General features: G+C 45.3%; 1 protein-coding gene across 1 annotated transcript; it reads right to left on the reverse strand.

The window, feature by feature from the left end:
- Positions 1-5,770: 5,770 nt before the first annotated feature.
- Positions 5,771-21,431, reverse strand: IFT46 (intraflagellar transport 46). Its single transcript, XM_032868639.1, has 12 exons — positions 21,276-21,431; positions 20,499-20,595; positions 17,608-17,687; positions 13,248-13,372; positions 10,983-11,057; positions 10,744-10,837; positions 10,179-10,307; positions 8,614-8,735; positions 8,214-8,280; positions 6,748-6,808; positions 6,400-6,485; positions 5,771-5,927 (listed from the first exon to the last, which is right to left on the reverse strand). Exons 3-12 carry the CDS (start codon positions 17,650-17,652, stop codon positions 5,832-5,834), a joined length of 900 nt encoding a protein of 299 aa, XP_032724530.1. The 5' UTR covers positions 17,653-17,687; positions 20,499-20,595; positions 21,276-21,431; the 3' UTR covers positions 5,771-5,831.
- Positions 21,432-22,246: the final 815 nt, after the last annotated feature.

Consider the following 22,246-nt stretch of genomic DNA (forward strand, 5'->3'; position numbering starts at 1 on the left):
CATAGGGCTCAATCCCAGGACCCCGAGATCATGACCTGAGCTGAAACCAAGAGTCAGATGCACAACCAGCTGAGCCACCCATGCACCCCTATTTGAGTTCTTTTTCTTTAAATGCGAATTCCCCCTCTGAGCACTGCTTTTGCTGTATCCTGTAAGTTTTGGTATGTTTTGTTTTCATTTTCATTTATGCCTAAGTATTTGCTAATTTCCCTTGTGATTTCCTATTTGACTCATTGGTTAACACTGTATTCTTTGATTTCCCCAGATTTGTGAGTTTTTCAATTTTGCTTCTGTTACTGATTCTGACTTCATCTCATTGTGGTCAGGGAAGATACTTTGTATGATATCTACCTTTTAAAATCTATTGCGACTTTAACTTGTGGCCTAAAATATCATCTGTCCTGAAAAATGTCCCATGTACACCTGAGAAGTATGCCATCGCTGTTGAACAGGTTGTTCTGCCCATGTCCATCAGAGCTGGTTGGTTCACTTTGCTGTTTAAGCCCTTTGTTTCCTTATTTACCTTTTGTCTCATTTTTCTATCCATTATTGACAGTGTGGTATTTTTTTTTAAGGTTTTATTTATTTATTTGACAGATAGAGATCACAAGTAGGCAGATAGGCAGGCGGAGAGAGAGAGGAGGAAGCAGGCTCCCTGCTGAACAGAGAGCCCGATGCTGGGCTCCATCCCAGGACCCTGGGATCATGACCTGAGCCGAAGGCAGCGGCTTTAACCTACTGAGCCACCCAGGTGCCCTTGACAGTGTGGTATTTTTTTTTAAAGGATTTTATTTATTTATTTGACAGAGAGAGAGAAAGAGCACAAGCAGGCAGAGTGGCAGGCAGAGGGAGAGAGAGAAGCAGGCTCCCTGTCAAGCAAGGAGCCTGATGCAGGACTGGATCCCAGAACCCTGGGATCATGACCTGAGCTGAAGGCAGAGGCTTAACCCGCTGAGCCACCCAGGCGTCCTGATAGTGTGGTATTAAAGTTCCAAGCTATTATCGTAAAACTATTTCTTCCTTCCATTCTGTCAACTTTTGCTTTATATATTCTGAGGGTCTGTTATTAGGTGTGTAAATGTTTATACTTTTTATAGCTTCTTGCTGTGTTCATTGTTCTTTTTGTAGATCTCCTGATTTCATGGAAATCTGTAACAGCAGTTCTCGAATTTGTCTGCATATTGAAGTAATCTGAAGAGCTGAGGAAAAATATGGATTCCTGTACCCCACCTGCAGAGATTGTGATTTAAATTAGTCTGGTGTGTCGTCTGAGAAAGGAAACCTCTCTTTTTTATTTTATTTTTTTATTTGACACGCACACTGAGCAAGCACAAGCAGGGGGAGCAGTAGAGGGAGAGGGAGAATCAGGCTCCCTGCTTAGCAGGGAGGGATAAGAGATAAAGGACTCGATCCCAGGACTCTGAGATCATGTTCTGCCTTTTTTTTTTTTTTTTTTAGATTTTATTTGTTTATTTGAGAGAGAGCAAAAAAGAGATCACAGAGGGAGAGGGAGAAGCAGACTCACTGCTGAGAGGAGAGCCCGATTCGAGGAGAACCCTGAGATCATGACCTGAGCCGAAGGCAGAGGCTTAACCCACTGAGCCACCCAGGCGCCCCTGGTCTATGAGTATTATTAATTTTTTTCCCCCTTAGCTTACCTGCTTTGTTTCTCTGATTTACTTTGTTCTGCCAGTTTTAGTCTCTATTTTTCTGGCTTTCTTCAAAGTCCAGAGATCCCCGGTTGTACATCCATGTTTAAAATGAGAGTTGCAAACAGGTGTACAAACACAAGAATGAGATAACCAGAAAACCAATTGGAAGCTGATGGGGAGGTTGGGATCTGGACATATGCTTAAAGACTCCATGTCAATATCTAAAGGTCTTTTCTCTTTGGCTGATCCGTTTGCCAAGAGGATTTTTGCAATAATCTGCGTTGGAGGTATAAATAAGCATGGGAAAGGGTGACTGTCTCATTGCTCACTCTGTTTTATCCATTTCTTTTAAATATGGCCGCTTACGGCTTTCCTCATAGTGTCTTGGTGTTCTCATGTCCAGAGCCTCCCTGGTTCAAAGGTGACTATCTTCTGTTGGGATAGAAGAGATAGGGTTCTGCAGTGTGACATGGCTCACTTCTTACCAGTTTCTCTGTCTCTCTCCTCTGTAGGTAAATTTCAGAACCCCCACCCCCTTAAATTAGTTACCACTTATCTATCTTCCAAAATTGTTGCTGCCTAGTCTCCTGTCATTTCCTTTCCTATTATCTGTCCTTGGTGGTCTGTATCTTTTTCAAAATTATTATTCTTGGGGCACCTGGGTGGCTCAGTGGGTTAAAGCCTCTGCCTTCAGCTCAGGTCACGATCCCAGGGTCCTGGGATTGAGCCCCGCATCAGGCTCCCTGCTCAGCAGGGAGCCTGCTTCCCTTTCTCTCTGCCTACTTGTGATCTCTGTCAAATAAAATCTTTTTAAAAAATTATCCTTACATCGTCATTGTATAGGGTTAAAGGAAGGAGTGAAGATGTAAATACGATGTTCAATGTTTGTTTATTTCGAAGTGTTGAGAGCCTACGATCAGCAGAGAAGGAGGAGGACACTTCCAGCTGGGGAAATAGCCAGCATAGAAGTTTAGTTAGAAGGAGGACTTCCTGAATCCCGGGTAGAGCCTGGCAAACAGATTGGTTTTGCAGTTTGCCTTGAGGGATTATGGAAAATGAGGATCTACAGGTAGGGAGAAAGTTGCCAAATGCAGTCTTCAGAGGCCTAGTTGAAAATTTATACTTAGTAATATAATTACTACATATGACATTTTGGGGCACTTAATCTTTTCACATAATTTTACCCATGGGACGAGCCTCACAGTTAATTAGTGTTTATTGTAACTGTTTCAGAGCTAGGTTAACTGAGGTATGGAAGCTATTGGCTTTTTTCTAGGGCCACAGAGCAAGGAGCCAACGGGGAGGAAGGACAGGCGTTGAGGTGGAGCGAGGTGTGCAGGCGAGCCGTGTCTGGGTCGGTCGCTGGACGGTGGTGCTGGAACAGGGAGGTAAGCGAAGGCTGCGGCCTAACAGTGCCTTTGGCAGGAAGTACCCTTGATCTGTGTGACGTGCAGACTCTGCCTTTGTGAATCCACTTTCTCACTAAATGTGTTTACTATCCCAAATCAGTACTGCCAGTGTTTTCACTTATTTGCAGACATGCTCAGAGCAGTGAAAAATTTGTCACCCGACACCTACCTTCCCTGCTGAGGCTAAAAAAAGAGGGACATTCTGGCTCCTGGTTTCAGCTCTCCTACTGTAAACACGTTCTATGTATTACTATGTTTTCTGATCGCTGGTGATTTAGTGCACTAGAATGACCCCTAAGCGCTGACGTGGTGGCCAGCGCTCCTACATGTCATAAGGCCGTGTCGTGTGTCAGGTAAGCTTCGGTACGGCACGATTCAGAGGGCTGGTGGTTCTGAGTTCAGCGAATCCGTGGTTGCTTGGTGAACATGGTGTGACCAGGGGCTCATAGAAACCGAACCTTGCATTTCCCCGAGGAGCAGCGGTTCAGTGTTTGCTGGTTGGGTGTTTGCTGTGACTGGGAAGAACAGAACCGCTGTGCATAACGGGGCTCCTGGCGGCCTCGGTCCGTAGAGACTGTGACCCCTCATCTCGGGGTTGTGAGTTCAAGCCCCACATTGGGCGTGGAGCCTGGTTAAAACAAAACGAAGCACAACTACTGTGGATAACGAGAATCAATGGTATTTATTAGTGCTGACTCTCGGCTCTAGCTGAAGAAAGCAGTCTGAGTGTTCGCTGAGAAAGGAATGGAGAATTTGAGCTCCTGTCGTGCTTTGCCTGACTTCTCCCCTATGAGTTAAATGTCCCAGTGGGATGTCCCAGTGAGGCCTGAGCGTGGATGTTCCGGCTCCTCAGACTGAAGCATGATAGGCCCCTCACGCCTGGTGAAAGAGTCTGTGGGAAACAGTCCCCTCCCATCTCCGTGTTTACTGTGCATAGATTAGGCTGACAGGGTAGCACTGTAATGTAATTCTCCCTTCCAGTCACTTCTTGCCCCCACATCCGTTCTTGGTTCCTTTACCCCTTTGGCTGCTCCAGCCAAACACCTGGGTGTCATCCCTAATTCCCTTCCTCTGTCCCCTGCGTCCAGTCTACCAGCAAGGTCTGTGGATCTACCTGTTGCCTCTCAGCCCCATGCCCTCCCTTCCCTTCTGTTTTCTACTGCTGGGTTTTCCAGATCCCCTTGCCACCTGTTGATTTCTGCCAGTGGGAGGCGCCAGCAGGCTATGAGAAGGTGGGAGACAGGAAGCAGCAGCTGTTACTCACAGTTGCCATAGTAGTGGGGTGAAGGTGTGTGGACTTTGGTGCCTTGGTGTGGCACCCCCTCAGCCACTCAAGACCACTGCAGCACCCCTTCTGCCCCAGCACCTGCAGCAGATACCTCCCCTTGCACCTCTCCTTCCTGCAGTCCACTTTCCCATCTCCCTTTTGCTCTGTCAGCCCTTCCAACGCTTTGTGACCGATTTCCCACATTTAACACCCCATGGTAGAAAAACTAGCATGGGGGCACCTGGGTGGCTCAGTGGGTTAAGCCTCTGCCTTCAGCTCGGGTCATGATCTCAGGGTCCGGGGATCGAGCCCCGCATAGGGCTCTCTGCTCAGCAGGGAGCCTGCTTCCACCTCTCTGTCTGCCTGCCTCTCTGCCTGCTTGTGCTCTCTCTCCCTGTCAAATAAATAAATAAAATCTTAAAAAAAAAAAAAAAAGAATAACTAGCATGGGGGTGCCTATGTGGCACAGTCGGTTAAGTGTCCGACTCTTGATTTCAGCTCAGGTCATGATCTCAGGGTCAGGAGACAGGGCTCCATGCTAGGTGTGGGGCGTGCATCAGATTCTCTCTCTCTCTTTCTCTCTGCTCCTCCCCACCCTCTAAAAGAGAAAAGAAAGGGAAGGGAAGGGAAGGGAGAAGGGAAGGGAGAAGGAAGGGAAGGGAAGAATAGGGAAGGGAAGAGAAGGAAATGGAAGGGAGAGAAGAAGGAAGGGAGGGAGGGAGGGAGTTAAGGAGGAAGAAGGAAGGAAGGAAGGAAGGGCGGACGGACTAGCATGATTTCTGACTTCCTGACTGGAGCATGGCTGATGTAGCCGCCAAATTATTTCCTGAATTGCCCCGTCTCTACCTCCACCACTACTTCCTCCCTCATCCGGGGCACAATCACCTCTCACCCGGATGGTGCACCAGCTCAGCTGTCTGGAGACCACAACCACACAGGTCTGGAGCTAGACAGTCAGGGAAACCCGTAAGGCGGCAGCAGTAACTGGTGAGAGACCCCAGGAAAATCAGTTCCGGGAGAATATGATTCACTTAATGCCATTATTGGGCCCGATCCTTATCTCAGCCTGCATAAGGATCAGTCTGTCTTGTCTCTTTCATATTATAGAACAGCACAACAACCTGAAAGAGCATTTTATTTGTGAAATCTTTACCAATAACATTAAGAATGGAAGAAAATAATTCTGTGGCTGTCTCAAAAAGAACATCTTTGAAACTTTCCTCCCAACCTGAGCACCCCAGAATCCCAGACATTCCAGTCTTTCTATTCTTCTAACTCAAGTCCCCACAGCGGTGTAGATGCGTATTCCCATGGGAAGAAAGCCGGAAACAGGCAGAAGCTGTTTAAAGAAGCCGCACAGTACGTTCTGGCAGAGGGGGCAGCGGACTTCGGTGTCCGATCAGGCTGTGGTGCAGGCACGGTTGCCACGAGGCTGGTGACCATCTCTTCTCAGCCAGGGCAGTGGCGCCAGCTCAGCCTTGGAGCAGAGAGACCCAGCGTGTCTCAGCTGAAGGTTAATGTCTCTGCATCTCCAGCTTGGGAAGCAGAGTTGGATGGAGGGGTAAACGCTTTCTTGCCTTCAGCAAGAGCTTTAAAATGCTGTGAGGAGAGAGGAGAGGGTCCTGGAGTATTTTGGCTTGCTAGCGGCTATATTTGAGCAACAACTAACCTCTCGACAACCCGTTCAGCTCCAGTATTTTCCCAGTTCTACTTTCAGAACAATTCCTTGGTGTTGTCTTTGAAAAACAGCTAGGAATTTGCCCCACCTCCTTCAGAGATGAGCCCCTTTTTTCCTTCTGCCCTGTGTCCATTCATTAAGCCCTGTGGTTCTCCCACAGGAGGGAATGTCCCTGCTGGACCCTCACAGGCCTGGTCCTCCAAAGGCCCACAGCTCTTCTGCTTCCCTGCCTGTGCAAGTCCCACCCTTCCTGCTTGCTGTTCTTTGAATGACGGGGAAGGGTGAGTTACCAGAAACATCCTTCCTTGTCGAAGGACGAATCCCAGCCGGCTGGGAAGAGTGGAGACTGGAGCGCTGCTCACTACAGCGGAAGACACTCTGTGCTGGTCTTACCTGTGAGTTCTTGAATTCCGAGTAGAGGGAGAAGAGCAGGTGCAGGGACTGAATCCGGCTCTTGTAGACAGGAATGTCTAGGATGGCTGAAATCAAGAGCTTGCATGAGCAGAACCAAATGCAACTGGGCACTAACGTTTAGGAAAGCCATGCCCCTCCCAGATGGGATGTGTCGCTGTGACTCTGGGGGCATAAGCCCAAATACACCTTCAGGGCTGCCAAACAGCAAACTGGCTTGGAGTGTGGGGTGTAACTCAAGATACTATCTTCCCAGAGCAAATGAGCTTTTTCAAAAGCCCACGATGTACTCGCCCAGAGACGGGGACAGGAAGGGACGGAAGAGCTTACCACAGATCATGTCAACGTACTCCGCCAGGCTGCAGTCGATCTCTGCCGTGGGTAGGCTCACCTGGAAGTTAACGCGGGGCAGACCAGAGTTCGAAGACTGAAGTTTCAGTGGGGCCAGCACCTCTGTCTTTCTCGCTCTCTCTCTCTCTTTTTTTTTTCCAAAGATTTTATTCATTTGTGAGAGAGAGAGAGCGCGCGCACAAGCAGGGGGAGCGGCAGGCAGAGGGAGAAGCAGGCTCCCTGGTGAGCAGGGAGTCGGATGAGGGACTCGATCCCAGGCCCCCAGGATTATTATCTGAGCCGAAGGCAAACACTTAACCCACTGAGCCACCCAGGCGTTCCATCAGTTTCCTTTGCTTGATATTGAAGAGCTCTTTGCTTGGACAGTAATTGTTTCATATGTATATATATATACATATATATTTAAATAATTTTTTTCAGTCTATCACTCTTTTGTTTGCTTAACAGTAACTGCTGGTACTTAGAACTCTATTTTTGAATCTAAATTGTCACATTTTTCCCACTATGACTTTTAACTTTCTTTCTAAAAAAATTTTTTTTTCTTTATTTACTTGAGAGAGCAAGCAAGAGAGAGAGAGAGAGAGTGCACACGAGAAGGGCGAGGGGCAGAGGAAGAGGGAGAAGCAGGCTTCCCGCTAAGCAGGGAGCCTAATGCAGGACTCGATCCCAGGACCCTGGGATCATGACCTGAGCTGAAGGTAGATGCTTAACTGACTGAGCCACCCAGCCACTCTGACTTTTAATTTTCTTAAAAGTAAGAGAAATATGATGCAAAAGAGGATGATTAGATTTAGACAGCACACAAAATAGGCAGGTTGGTCTGGGCTGTTAGAAATCAGGACAGTGATTACGTTGGGAGGTGGAAGCATGAATGGGCCTCCAAGATGGTAGTGATGTTCTGTGTTTTGATCTGATGTGTTTGTTATACAAAGGTGTCCGGCTGCTGAAAATTAACGTGTGTGTGTCTCTGAGCGTGAATTATATTACAATTAAAAAGCAAATGATAATAAGAATACAGGAAAAAGGGGCACCTGGCTGGCTTAGTCAGTAGAGTACGCAACTCTTGATCTCAGGGTTGTAAGTTTGAGCCCCACATTGGGTATAGAGATTACTTAAAAATAAAATCTAAAAAAAAGAAAAACTTAAAGGGCACCTGGGTGGCTCAATTGGTTAAGTGTTGGACTCTTCGTTTTAGCTCAGGTCGTGATCTCAGGGTCATGGGACTGAGCCCCACATCAGGCTTCGCACTCAGTGGGGAATCAGCTTCTCTCCCTCTCCCTCTGCCCCTTCTCATGCTTTGGTGCTGGTGCTCACACATACTCTCTCAAATAAATATAAATAAATAAATAAATAAATACTTAAAGTTGGTCAATTAAAAAAAACTTTAATACAGGGCCTTCAAGTAAATGACACTTTTTTTTTTAGCTCCTGCTCCTTCCACTTACCTTGCCCAAAAGCTCTTCAAACTCTGGGGACCATTCCTGCATCAGCGTGTCAATATCAGGCATGGGCCTACATGGACAGAAGTAAGTATGAGCAAGAAACATGGACCAATGACATCAGCAACCTCTGGGTCAGGAGATTGTAGGATGAAGGGAGGTGGTCAGTCTGAGAACACAGACTGGGCCGACGTATCCAGGGTCTGGGGGTCTGGAAGAATGGTTAAGGAATACCAGATAAATCACAATCTTTATGTCTGCAATTTCAGCCAGTAGCTGTCAAGATCGACAGGACATCAGGTTAACCCAGTATATGCTCTGCCTGTGGGCCTTCCTCTCAGAAGCAATGGGTCTGCGGGTGGTGAAGGTTTCCGGGGGTTACTGTGGGGAGGGTAGTACTTCTTACCTGGTATAGTGCACAGTCGCAGGGGGCTTAGAACGGTGTAACTCCGAGATGCTCTCGATCCACGTGTCAATGGCTTTGGGATTCTTCTCTGCATCTTCTAGGCTCTTTACTTTCATATGTTGCTATAAAAATAAGGGGAAACCCTGGCTGATGGGATTAAAGTAACTCTCTTATTTTTTTTTAAAGATCTTATTTATTTATTTGTCAGAGAGAGAGAGAGAGAGAGAGAGCACAACCAGGGAAGCGGCAGGCAGAGGCGGAGGAAGAAGCAGGCTCCCCGCCGAGCAAGGAGCCTGATGCGGGACTCAGTCCCATGACCCTAGGATCATGATCAGAGCTGAAGGCAGCTGCCCAACCGACTGAGCCACCCAGGCATCCCAGTAGCTCTTATTTTAACGGGATGGCTCATCATTGCTGCTGTTTCGTATATAGCAGGTAGCTGATGAATGGGGAAGCGTGATGGCAGCCAATGGAGATGAGAGGAAACTCTGCTAAATTTTCTGGAGCCATGCAAAGCGGGCAGCTCAACAGGATAGGACTGACCACACCAAGATGGTATTTCACACCACTAGGATGGCTGGAATAAATAAGACAGGCAGTGACAAGTGTTGGCGAAACTGCCACTCTCGTTCATTGCTGGTGGGATTGTAAAATGGTTCAGCTGCTTTGGAAAACAGTGTGGCAGTTCCTCAAAGCGTTAAGCAGTTAGCATGCAGCCCAGCAATCCCTCTCCTACATACATACCCAAGAGAAATAACAATATATGCCCAAGCAAAAACTTGTACGTACACACAAGCTCACAGCAGCATGTTAGTAAAAGTGGGAACAACTGGAGACCAGATAGCCACATTGTGGTATGTCCACACAATGGAATATGAGTGAGCCATAAAAAAAGGAGTGAAGTATGATTTTACTTATATGGGGAATCTTAAAAAAAATGAATAAACAAAAAGCAGAATCAGACCTACAAATACAGGGAATGAACTGGTGTTTACCAGAGGGTAGGGGGTGGAAGGGATGGGCAAAAAAGGTAAAGGGGAGTGAGAAATACAGCCTTCCAGTTATGGAGTGAGTCACAGGAGTAGAAGGCACGGCCTAAGGGCTACAGTCGGTAGTGCTGTAATAGCGCTGTGCAGTGGCAGACGGTAGCTACGCTTGCGGTGAGCACAGCACAAGGTACAAACTTGTCCAGTCGCTGTATTGTACACCTGGAACCACCGTAACATTGTATGTCAGCTGTACTCAAATAGAAAAAAGAAGGAACTGAAGTACTTAGCAAGGTCTAGGAGGAGTGGGGAATGAGGAGTGACTACTAATGAGATTTCTTTCTGGAATAATGAAAGTGTTCTTAAATTAGACAGCAGTGATAATTTGTACAGCTCTGTGAATACACTAAAAATCACTGAAGTGTACAATCTAGAAGGGCAAACTTCATTGTAAGTAAATTATATCTCAATGAACTATTTTTTTTTAAAAATAGGGTTGGCCTGAAACCACAGCCATCCCTTTTGATGGGCAGGAAGTCAAGTGCACAGATACCAGCCTGTCCTGGGCCATTATCTTACTGTGACGTTGTGCTGTTTGGAATTCTCAGTTAACCAGAGCGAGAGCACTGTGGGGTCCGACTGCTTTGTAGAAGGCTCGTCCAATACCAACAGGCCAAGGTTGTCAGGCTTTCCATCAGGACGTGGGACCTGGTTAAGAGAAAGGAAGAGACAGAAAAAAATGGGAGGGGGCACATAAAAAGGTCAGACCTGTTGTTTCCAATAAGTCAAAGAGGAAGACCTCTTCCCACTCATCGTTAATTACTGGTATTAAAAGGCATGCTTGTCTATCATGCAGTACTAAAGCACTATCTACAAAAAAACACATGATCCTCAGTGCCTTAAATGTAAAGCTAATAATTAGGAGGTAAATGAATGACAAGTTTTTAATATATAATGATTCAATCAAGTATTACCTAAATAGCAATGAGTAGAATCAGGAAAACCAGATTGAGAACACCAATGAAATGAAGAACATATATAAAGGTAACCAATGCTAGCCAAGGGAATTAGTTGGATTGTTAACAGTAATAGACAGGCCAGAAGAAACACCTAAGAGGTCATTTTTAGGATGTGCCAACTGTACCTTTAAGAATGCGTCAATATCCCCAACAGCAGGGATAAAATCAGGAATGAAAGGTTTCAGTTTGTGGTCCAGGTCAATCAACTGAGGTGTGTACCTAGGAGACATCGCCAAGGGAAGGTAGAGAAAGTCAGAGAAGTGGACTTTACCGCTCAGGCTGAAAAAATCTAGGAAGAACAGGCTTGTTTCAGACTAGAGGTAGGAAAGGGGTGCGGGTCACGTGAGGAAGGCCTTGTGCTCACCTGCTGATATACTGGAAAAGTTCCTTAATCTCCGCGGACACTGGCAAATGCTCATAATCTGCGGGATCATAGGCCCTGGAGAAAGGAAAGTGTGCGGCAAAGTGGCAAGGTGGAGCAGATGTGGCCAAGCCCAGGTTCAGGATCAGTCAGTGTGGCCCCCCACTGCCGAACTTTGACCACAGACCCTGTGACTCTGAACCTGGTTTGGGTCCCACCGACATCTGCCTTTCCTGCGTGGTTGGCAAGGCAACTTTAAAGATTTTTTTTTTTTTTAATTTGACACAGAGAGAGAGAGAGTGTGTGAGAGAAGGAATACAAGCAGGGGGAGTGGGAGAGGGAGAAGCAGGGTTCCATGGAGCAGGGAGCCCGATGCGGGGCTCCATCCCAGGACCCTGAGATCATGACCTGAGCTGAAGACAGAGGCTCAACCCACTGAGCCACCCAGGTGCCCTTAGGCACCCCAAGATTTTATTTTATTTTATTTTAAAGATTTTATTTATTTGACAGACATAGATCACAAGTAGACAGAGAGGCAGGCAGAGAGACAGGAAGGGAAGCAGGCTCTCCACTGAGCAGAGAGCCCGACGTGGGGCTCGATCCCAGGACCCTGAGATCATGACCTGAGCCGAAGGCAGAGGCTTAACCCACTGAGCCACCCAGGCGCCCCAAGATTTTAATTTCTGACATGAGAATAGTTTGCCTCAAGAGAAATAAGAATTTTTACAAAAATGTTTTTAATAGTTGTATTTATAAAAGTAAAATATTAGAAACAAAATATCCAATACTTAAAAGATGGTTAGGTATATTAATTGAATACTGTATAGTTATTATTATTTTTAATTTTTAAGTAAGCTCTACACCCAGCATGAGGCTTGAACTCACAACCCAGAGGTTAAGAGTCACACACTGTACTGATGAGCCAGCCAGGAGTCCCAGATACTGTATGGTTATTAAAGAGTATTTGTATTGATACAGGAAATATATGCAGTAAAAAAAAATAGTAGAACACATTAATTCTAACAATTATTATTTTTTAAGATTCTATTTATTTGGGGCGCCTGGGTGGCTCAGTGGGTTAAGCCTCTGCCTTCGGCTCGGGTCATGATCCCAGGGTCCTGGGATGGAGCCCCGCATCAGGCTCTCTGCTCAGCAGGGAGCCTGCTTCCCCCTCTCTCTCTGCCTGCTTCTCTGCCTACTTGTGATCTCTGTCTGTCAAATAAATAAATAAAAATCTTAAAAAAAAAAAAAACAACTTCTAGGGGTGGGTCATGACTCATCTAGCTCAAGGGCTGGAACAGGGTAAGGAGATTTTTTCAAATATTTTATTTATTTATTTATTTGACAGAGTGACAGCGAGAGAGGGAACACAAGCAGGGGGAGTGGGCAAGGTAAAAGCAGGCCTCCTGCTGAGCAAGGAGCCCGATGTGGGGCTCGATCTCAGGACATTGGGATAATGAACCAAGCTGAAGGCAGATGCCCAATGACTGAGCGCTCTAAGGAGATATTTTTAAAAGATTTATTTATTTATTTGATAGAAAGAGAGATAGAGAGAGGGAGAAGTAGGGAGCCTGACTCAGGGCTCAGTCCCAGGGTCCTGGGATCATGACCTAGGCCAAAGGCAGATGCTTAACTGACTGAGCCACCCAGGCATCCCAGAGATTTTTTTTTTAAAGATTTTATTTTATTTATTTGAGAGAGAGAGAGAGAACATGAGTGGGGGTGGGAAGGCTCTCAGTCCCAGGACCCCAGGATCTTGACCTAAGATGAAGGCAGAAGCTTAATTGACTGAGCCACCAAGGCACCTGGGTAAGATTTTTTTTACCAAAGCATCACCAGGGACATCTGCCTCCATGTGGGGCACCGGAAGCACTTACTCTCCACTCTCTCAAAAGGTGCTGAACCTAAAGCAGAAATGTTCCCTGTGCATGTGTTTTCCTTGCTAAACAGAATTGCTTGGGTATGTATATAAATTTTATTTTCCCTTTCCCAAAATAAGAGCTCCCCGAAGGCAGGGACCACCTTTTAGATTTATTCAGCAAATCAGCATGAACCCCCCCCGAGCCCACAAATATTTCAGATAATGCAAGTGACATCACAGAACTCAGTGAGGCAGTGTAGCCAGGAAAGAAGGAAAATTCATTCTGTTGGTTTCTGAGACATCTGAAAATCCTAAGTAAGGGAGATCAAAAGAGATGCTAGAATTTCACTCCCAACTCATCTCCTCCCAGGCCAGTGTCTTCCTCCCTGCCAGGGGGCTTTCCTCACCCTTCCAGAGGGGCCCCGTGCTCTTCGTCATCATCATCTTCATCAGAATCCGTCTCAGATGAGTCGTCGTCATCATCATTTTCACTGAAGGCCCGCTGAGGTGTCAGCTGCGAGGTCTTCTTCTCCTGAGATGGGGCAGGGCAGGCATGGAAGGCGCCACATGAAGAGAAGCTTAGTATACCTATGCCCGTCCCTCCCGCTGCTCCCACAGCTACCCTCCCACCTGGCACCACTTTCTAGTGAAAGAGAAACATGCTCCCCAGAAAGGCTGCAAGAACTTTTGTCTACTCCTGCTTAGCTACAAACTGGGTCCTCACTTTCTTTTTCTTTCTTTTTTTTTTTTTTTTTAAGATTTTATTTATTTACTTGTCAGAGAAAGAGCACAAGGAGGGAGATAGGCAGAGGGAGAGGGAGATTCCTCCACTGAGGAAGGACCCCAATGTGGGACTTGATCCCAGGACCCTGGGATCATAAGCTCAGGCGAAGGCTCGGGCAGCTTAACCAACTGAGCACCCCCCCCCCCCCACCTGGCATCCCGGTCCTCACTTTCTATAACCATATTCTATTTTTCTCCTTGAGGCTTCAGTATAAATTTTATCCAACAATTGTCCATTTTGTCTATTACTTAGGAGTAACTTGTCCAATCAGCTTCAACTCTAAAAGTTAGGGGATTTTGCATAAGAGGAAGGCACCTGGCATGAGTTATTTGGAAGGAGATGGGGGAACATGAAGTTGGAAGACAACTTCACACTCACAAGGATCACAAGAAATCTAGCATTTAATTTGCAAGATAGCCCAGGGTTAGCTGCTTATAACTCTCAGAAGAAGGTGCATAACGAACCCTGTGCCTGAATTCCGACCAGCAGTTCCAGGACCTGGGAGTCTTCTATTCCATTCAGTGATACTTCTCTTTGGTGGGAAGCCGCCCTGCCTGTGTTTCCCTTCCCTGCCCCATCAGTTAAATGTAGTGACTACATGTTCTATCTCAAGATGAGAGACTCTTCCATTCTTGGCATTACATCCTGACCTTTCTGGGTCTCTAAGTACCATCTTCTCCTCTCAAGTGTATGAGGAGTCTGGTTTGGGGACTTGCAGGGGCTTTTGGGACGGGGTCCATGTCTTTGCCTCTGTGGCCTGGAGCTTGTGGCATGCCCTCACTTAGGACCTGAAGAATAGCCAACTGGCCCCCTTTGTAAGTAGGTTTGTTTTTTTCAATATAAGTAGGTTTTGAGGGGCCCCTGGGTGGCTCAGTTGATAGGGCATGGACTTTTGGTCTCGGGTTTGTGAGTTCAATCCCCTCTTTAGGGCTTACCTAAAAATAAATAAGTAAACAAAAGATTAAAAAAATAAAAGTAGGTTTTGAAAGCTTGATTTCCATATACCATATGACTTATACTGAGGTTAGTAGACGTTTGGTTCTAGTTTTAAAAATTATTTAATGTTTCAAAAATGTGACACATTACAGGACATCAGAAATGCTTTTGGTCACATGTTCTTCTAAGCGTAACAGATTTGTTATACATGGATAAAAATACATTTTAACTAATCTGTAATATGTGTGTGACAAAAAGTTACACAATTTATTTAGTGACTATGACCTACTGGTATACATTGATAAGAATCTCTTAATGTGTTCCTTTTTTTTTTTTTCCCTAAAGAGGAAGAGTGGGGAGGAGCACGGGGAAAGGGAGAGAAAGACTCTTAAGTAGACTCCATGCCCAGTCCTGGGCCCAGAGCAGGGCAGGCGGCGGTGGCCGGGGTTCTGATCTCACACCCTGAGATTATGACCTGAGTCAAAATGAAGTCTGATGCTTAACCAACTGAGCCACCCAGGTGCCCCAAATTGTTCTTTCTCAATTCAAAATCTGCCAAAGCTATCCTTGTTTGGCAAAGGGAGCTTTTTAAGAATACTGATGGTCAATTTAAAGGTCATTCAAAAATATATCCTTTCGGGGTGCCTGGGTGGCTCAGCTGGTTGAGCGTCTGCCTTTGGCTCAGGTCATGATCCTGGAGTGTCCGGATCAAGTCCCACATCAGGCTCCCAGCTCCATGGGGAATCTGCTTCTCCCTCTGACCTTCTCCCCTCTCATGCGCGCTCTCTCTCTCTCACAAATAAATAAATAAAATCTTTAATAAAACAAAAGAAAACACACACAAAAAAACCCAAAAATATATCCTTTCTGCTGATTCTGGTTGCACACTGAATTAGAAAGATAAATGAGTCTTGAATATTGGCCACAGCACGATGCAGACTACATAAATTTAGGGTGAATATGCAAAATTAGGTCAATTTAGGAAAACTCATTTTTTTTTTTGTCTGCTTCTTCACAACTGTGCTTTGCAAAATCTCTGATCTAAAGGCTTTATATGCCATAGACTAATGCCTAAAAAATTACTTTGTGGGTAAGGTGTTAAAACAGCACACTAGTCACAAAGGAGGAATACTTTATTTACTAAAAAAAAAAAAAGATTTTATTATTTGAGAGACAGAACAAGAAAGAGAGCACAAGCAGGGAGGAGAGGGAGAAGCAGGCTCCCCATTGAGCAGGGAGCCCGATGTGGGGCTCAAAACTAGGACCCGGGATCATGACCAGAGCTAAAGGCAAATGGTTAACCAACTGAGCCACCCAGGTGCCCCCACTTACTTCTTAAGAAAGATTTATTTATTTATTTGAGAGAGAGTGCACATGCATATGCATGAGTGGGGAGTGGGCAGAGAGACGGAGAGAAGCAGACTCTGCTGATCAAGGAGGTGGAGGCCGGGCTCCATCTCACAAACCGGAGATCATGACCTGAGCCAAAATCAAGAGTCTGACACGCAAATGACTGAGCCACCCAGGTGTCTCTACTATTTTTAAAAATACTTTATTTATTATATTTTTTAGTAATCTCTACACACCCAATGTGGGGCTCGAACTCAGGACACTGAGATCAGGAGTCACATGCTTTTCCCACTGAGCCAGGCAGGCACTCCAAAGTGGGACTACTTTAAAATGTGACCTTTTAGGCTTTTTATGCTATCAGTCTACATTACTACAGCTTTTTGCACTACTTCAAATATCCTTCTTCACTTGTTTGCAAAGCTCCTGTTGTTGAAGGACAATTAAAATGTAACCATTGGGGGCGCCTGGGTGTCTCCGTTAAGCCTCCACCTCTTGACTTAGGCTCAGGTCATGATCTCAGGTTTATGATCTTAAGGTCATGAGATACAGCCCTGTCTAGGGCTCCCTGGTGAGCAGGAAGTCTGCTTCTCTCCTTCTCCCTTTCCCTCTGACCCCCCCTCTCTCAAATAAATAAAACTTTTTTTTTTTTTAAAGATGCTATTTATTTATTTATTTGACAGAGAGAGAGAGCAAAAGCAGGGGGAGCGGCAGGCAGAGGGAGAAAAAGGAGCCCAATGGGGAGCTTGATCCCAGGACCCTGGGATGATGACCTGGGCCAAAGGCAGACGCTTAACGACTGAGCCACCCAGGTTCCCCCTCAAATAAATAAATCTTTTTTTTTTTTTTTTAAATATTTCATTTATTTATTTAACACAGAGAGAGATCACAAGTAGGCAGAGAGGCAGGCAGACAGGAGGAAGCAGGCTCCCCGCCGAACAGAAAGGCCGACGCGGGGCTCGATCCCAGGACCCCGAGACCACGACCTGAGCCGAAGGCAGAGGCTTAACCCACTGAGCCACCCAGGCACCCCTCAAATAAATAAATCTTAAAAAAAAAAAAGTAATCCCCGGATTACGTGCTAAGACCGAACACAGTGGCAGTTAAACAGAGCACGTGCACAGCTTCAAGGGCCTGCCTAGAGCTGTAGACATCTTTCCATCTTTCGTTCAGTAATCCTCCAGGTTCACAGAACAACAATGAAGCGACAACTTCAAAATTAAAGTCTCTTTCACAAAATATTGGCAGTATCCCAAATGCTGACAATGAACAGATGCTAGACCAATAATTCCAAGCTTGCTTTACCATAAGACTTACTTGGAGTGCTTGCTAAAAATACAAATTCTCAGGCTTTTTCAAGATTCTGATTCAGTAGTTCCAAGTGGGAACTACTGGAGAATGTATTGTTAAAGATAAGTATCCTACTTGACTCTTATGCCCAGTAAAGGTTGCAAAACACTGGCCTGTATTATATGAAATTCCTCACCAAAAAGTTAGCTGTAAGAGTAGGCTTTACTCCTGAAGTAATCAAAATCTTAAGACTCTTTGCTCCTGATTTTCCTACATGAGCTCAAAGGTACCCAACCCTGCCCCTGGAGGTGAGGATCCAAGAAATGTTTACTACTGAACGACTGTCATCTCAAACTAACTACCAATAGCTCAAAGCAAGAAAGTGCGAGAAGCTGTGGCTTGTACTATACCTTGTTGTTTTCCTCTTCATACTCATCACTGCTGTTGTCAGCCATAGTCTTGTTAGGAAGATCAGTGGAATGAAGAAGTCCTTAGAAGACAAGTTTTCCCATTAGATTATTAAGATGATTTTTAAAGATAAATATTTTTAAGTTTATAATATTTTATGTTCTGTTTTATGGAACAGTGTCTTTAAGAACATCTAGTTAAAGGAAAGGAGACTGAATTCTAACCATGGTTCTGTCAACTCAATTCAGGATACATTTACTAAGTATTACTGTGCGTAAGGCATTAGATTAGACATTATACTTATCGATTATCTGCCATTACATAAATCATATAAAATCTTCCCTTAGTTTACACATTGGTAAGATAAGGTTAGTAATTAATAAAATGACAAGAGGGCTGGATTGATGGTCAGAAGACTGGGATTAAAGAATAACTCTAGGGGTGCCTGGGTGGCTCAGTCAGTGAGGCGATTGCCTTCAGCTTGGGTCGTGATCTCAGGGTCCTGGGATCAAGCCCCACATCGCGCTCCCTGCTCAGCGGGGAACCTGCTTCTCCCTCTTCCACTCTGCCTGCTTGCACTCTCCCTGTCTGTCAAATAAATAAATAAAATCTTAAAAAAAAAGAACAATTCTCTGACATGTACAAAATGACTTAACCTGAGTCTCAGTGTTCCCACATCTGAAGGGAGGCACTAATATTTATCACTCAGAACTGCTATGAGGATCAAACGACAAAACTCAAGTGAAAAGAACTGACCCAGCAAATGGCAAATAATAGTCACAGGTATAAATCTGAATCCATATGATAAGAGGAATAAAAATATTCTGAACAATTAAAAGTATAATCAGATGTAAGATAGTAACCTGCAAGAAAACCATGTTCAATGATCACTTTTCAAAAAAGACTTATTTTATTTATTTTAGGTGTGGGCAGAGGGAGAGGGAGAGACGATCCCAAGTAGACTCCATGCTGAGCGTGGAGCCCGACCTGGGGCTCAATCTCATGATCCCGAGATCATGACCTGAGCCGAAACCAAGAGTCAGACACTCAACCAATTGTGCCACCCAGGCGCCCCATGTTCAATGAATTCTAAATCAAATTAATGCAAATTAAACACCACTTTTCAGCCTACTACGTTACCCAAACTGAAAACAAATGATAATGTCCATGGCCAGCAAGATCATATGCATGCTCAAATCAAAAACCTTGTCTCTGTGTGTGTGTGTGTGTGTGTGTGTGTATCTCCCCCAAAAGACTGAAAGCAGGAACTCAAACAGATTGTACGCCCATGTTCATAGCAGCAGAGTCACAATAGCCAGAAGGTGGAAAAACCCAAGTATCCATCAACAGACAAACGGATAAACAAAATGTGGTTATACATACAATGGAATATTATTCAGCCACAAAAAGGAAGGGAACAAACACAGGCTACAGCATGGATGAACCATGAAAACATTATGCTAAGTGAGATAAGCCAGGCAAAATAAACCAGGCAAAAGGACAAATGTTGTATGATTCCACTTTTGTGGAGCACAGAATGGATGAAGTCATAGACACCAAGGAGAACAGAGGCTACCAGGGCCTGCCAGGGACAGGAGAATGGGGAGTTATTGTTGAATGAGTACTTTTGGTTCAGGATGATGAAAAAGCTCTGGAAATAGACAGTAGAGATAGTTACACAACAATATGAAGGCATCTAATGCCACTGCATTGTACACTGAGAAATAAGTAAAATGGCAAATTTTATGCTGGGTATACTTACTGCAATAAACAAGCAACCCCAGATGTCATCCTTGATTCCTAACTCAAGAGCCAAACCCAACCCATCAGCCATTTACAACCCAAATACATTTCTTGTATTTGCCTCCACTCTCTATTCTTACCCTCCTCACCATATCCAAGTCACTGTCACCTCAGCCCAGCCATTGCAACAGTGCTTGCAACTGCCTCCTGACTTTCATCATTGCACCTTTCAATCCAAGACACACATACCAGCAACGTGACCTCAAAAGCTCCTCTTGTTAGGCCTCCTGCCTACCTCTTGCCTGCCTGCCTTTGATACCACTCCTTCCTACCATATGCTGGTCTCTTTAAAGTCCTCAAACGAACCCAAGTTCTTTCTGGCCTGAGGTCCTTTTCACATTTCACTGCTGCTCCCTTTTCCTGGCCTACTTCTCCTCAAAGTCCGTCTGGATCCTTCCTATCTTCCAGTCTCAAGTGTCACCTCCTCAGATATTCCTTGACCATCCCATTAAAAGTAGATCCCCCGCCTCACCATTATTCTCCATCACATCAAACCCTTTGCCTCCATCAGTGCACTTCCCACATTTGTAATTATGTCTGTTTACTCATTTGTCATCGATGCTTGTCTCTTACAAATATCAGGATGGCAAGGTCAAAGTCTCTTTTAATACTGTATACCTAGTGCCACACATAAAGCTGACACATGGTAGGTATTCAAGAAATGTCTGCTGAATAAATGACCGTGTCAAGTCCTGTTAAAAGATTCTACTGAGATTTTCATTGGGATTGCAAGGGCAGGTTACTGAAGCATCTTCAAAACTGAGCAAGACAGTTTTGATACGTTCAAACCAACCAATCAACCAGCCCAACCAACCATGAATCCGTGGCAGATTGTGAGCAGAGTATCATGAAGCAAATGGTAACAGGGAACACTGGTCAGGTTGGAGGAAAATCCTGAATCTGGGGGCCTGTGTTTTCTCCCCCCTTAACTAGTTAGAAAACACAAATAATGGCAAGCGTTTGCCAAACTGGACTCTGAAAGCCAACATTTGCTATTATAAAATGGGGACTTCTTGGAAACTATCACGGATCCATCCTGTTCCTTGTTCTGAGAACCATTTCTCTTCTTTCCTCTTGATTCCTCTCTTACCTGTGTGTCTTGGGGTTGGAGTATGAATACTTGGAACCTCTTCAGAGTCGTTAATCTCTAGACGCTCATCATACGTCTGGTTTTCAACAATCTTGGTCTAAATGAAAGGAGACATGACTACATAGCTCATATCACAGGATATGAGCTGATTCCTGACCAGCCTTGGTTCCTCCTCCTTACCCAAGTCACTGGTTTTACATGTAACCTTCACCCCCCATTCAAACCATTCTGCTGCCGCTCTTATTTAGCAACTGCCGGCCGGCTGGCTGAGGAAGGAGGGAATCGTGGAGGGAAACGACAGCTAACTTAGGCAGCAGCTCCCCAAAGCTGTAGATACACGCGCAAGGGTGCTACAGTATTCGTCTTCGAGGGCAGCTCTCTCCTTAGGTTCGGTCAGTTTTCCCAAGGATGCTGGGGTTTCTCGGGATTGGCGGTGGGGTGAGAGGGAGCTGCAGAGGCTCTAGAAAGAGTTCTGTCTCCGGAGTCACCTTGTTTACCAGAGGAGAGGATGAACTCCAGTCTCTCGGTCCCATCCATTAAACTCCAAGAGCATCACCCCCATCTCCACCCCCTGTCTTGGGGGTCGGATCCCACTTAAGTTTCTTGGGGGAGTGAAGGAAGCAGAACGGTTGCTGGTGGCGTGAAGGACGAGGAGAAGGAACGGTTGTCAAGGAGATGGGAAGAGATGGGGAGTGTTGGAGGGAAGGGGAGTCCCTTAAGATTCCTCTTGGGAGGGAGAAAGGCAGTGCTGTTTCTGCTAGGGAGAGTACGAATTACCTGTAGCCCCTCTGAATCCGTCTCCTCTATATGGGAAGAACCCCAGCCTAGGGCCGGGGTCTCACTCCAGTATTAGGCCACTTGAGGGGCTTCGACGTGGAGCTACAGGCCTTGTTGTCAGTCGCTAGGCAAAAAAAAAAAAAAAAAAAAGAAAGAAAGAAAGAAAGAAAAAATCGCGAGACTTGCTTTCAGTCTCGTGAGACTTCTCCACTCGCGCTTTGCGTCCCTTCCAGCGGCAAAGGGATCCGAGGAGGATCTGGCGGCGTTTGGATAAAGCCTCTCGGGGCAGTCTAGTCCCCTGTTTTTCTATGGTTTCAGGAAATGCGTTTGTGGCGGCATCTAGCGACCACGTCTTGGCAAAGCCGGCTGATGAAGCCCTCCGATCGGGAAATGCGGTGCACGTTTCTCCCCCAGGATAAGGGAGTTTTTCCTCAATCAGAATTTAGGCCGACTCTCGAGGGAGCATCCCCACAGCCCTTCGTATGTCCCTTTACAGCATTTCTGTTACATTATAGTCCGTCCCTTTCACGCTGTCTCATTGTCTGGGACATGTCGTACATGTTATACCAAGAAATTATTCGTTATTTGAGATTTAAATTTAATTTAGTTTCCTATATTTTTATTTGCTGAGGAAGACAGCTTCTCTAGACAGGGTCTGTGTCTAATTTTTAAGTTCTTTGTAGCAGCAGTGCCTTGCGTAAGTTAGGCACTTCATGTTTGTTGGATGGGGCAATGAGGGAATAAGTGAATGAAGATGTAAGGAACAAATATTTCAAAACTAGAGGCATAGTTAATTTGGGGAGTCAGAGAGAGAGAGAGAAACAAAAACAAAGAAACAAAGTATTGAAATTTAACCCTGAAAACCTGCCAGAGGAAAATGGGATGTCGCTTTAAAAAGGAAAACGAGAGACACCTCTTTTGAGATATTTCGCGTTAAAAATGGAACTGCAAAACTTTCAAATTTTTGTGTC

Source organism: Lontra canadensis, unplaced genomic scaffold (genome assembly GCF_010015895.1).
Source record: "Lontra canadensis isolate GAN:19392208 unplaced genomic scaffold, GSC_riverotter_1.0 scaffold36, whole genome shotgun sequence".
NCBI classification, from domain to species: domain Eukaryota; kingdom Metazoa; phylum Chordata; class Mammalia; order Carnivora; family Mustelidae; genus Lontra; species Lontra canadensis.

Excerpts from the sequence above, each read along its gene's own strand:
- IFT46 (XM_032868639.1), bottom strand. The coding sequence starts at position 17,652 with ATGGCTGACAACAGCAGTGATGAGTATGAAGAGGAAAACAACAAG. Across the intron at positions 13,373-17,607 it reads ATGAAGAGGAAAACAACAAG|GAGAAGAAGACCTCGCAGCT; the intron begins GTATAGTACAAG and ends GCCCCATCTCAG. Across the intron at positions 11,058-13,247 it reads CACGGGGCCCCTCTGGAAGG|GGCCTATGATCCCGCAGATT; the intron begins GTGAGGAAAGCC and ends TCCTTTCTCCAG.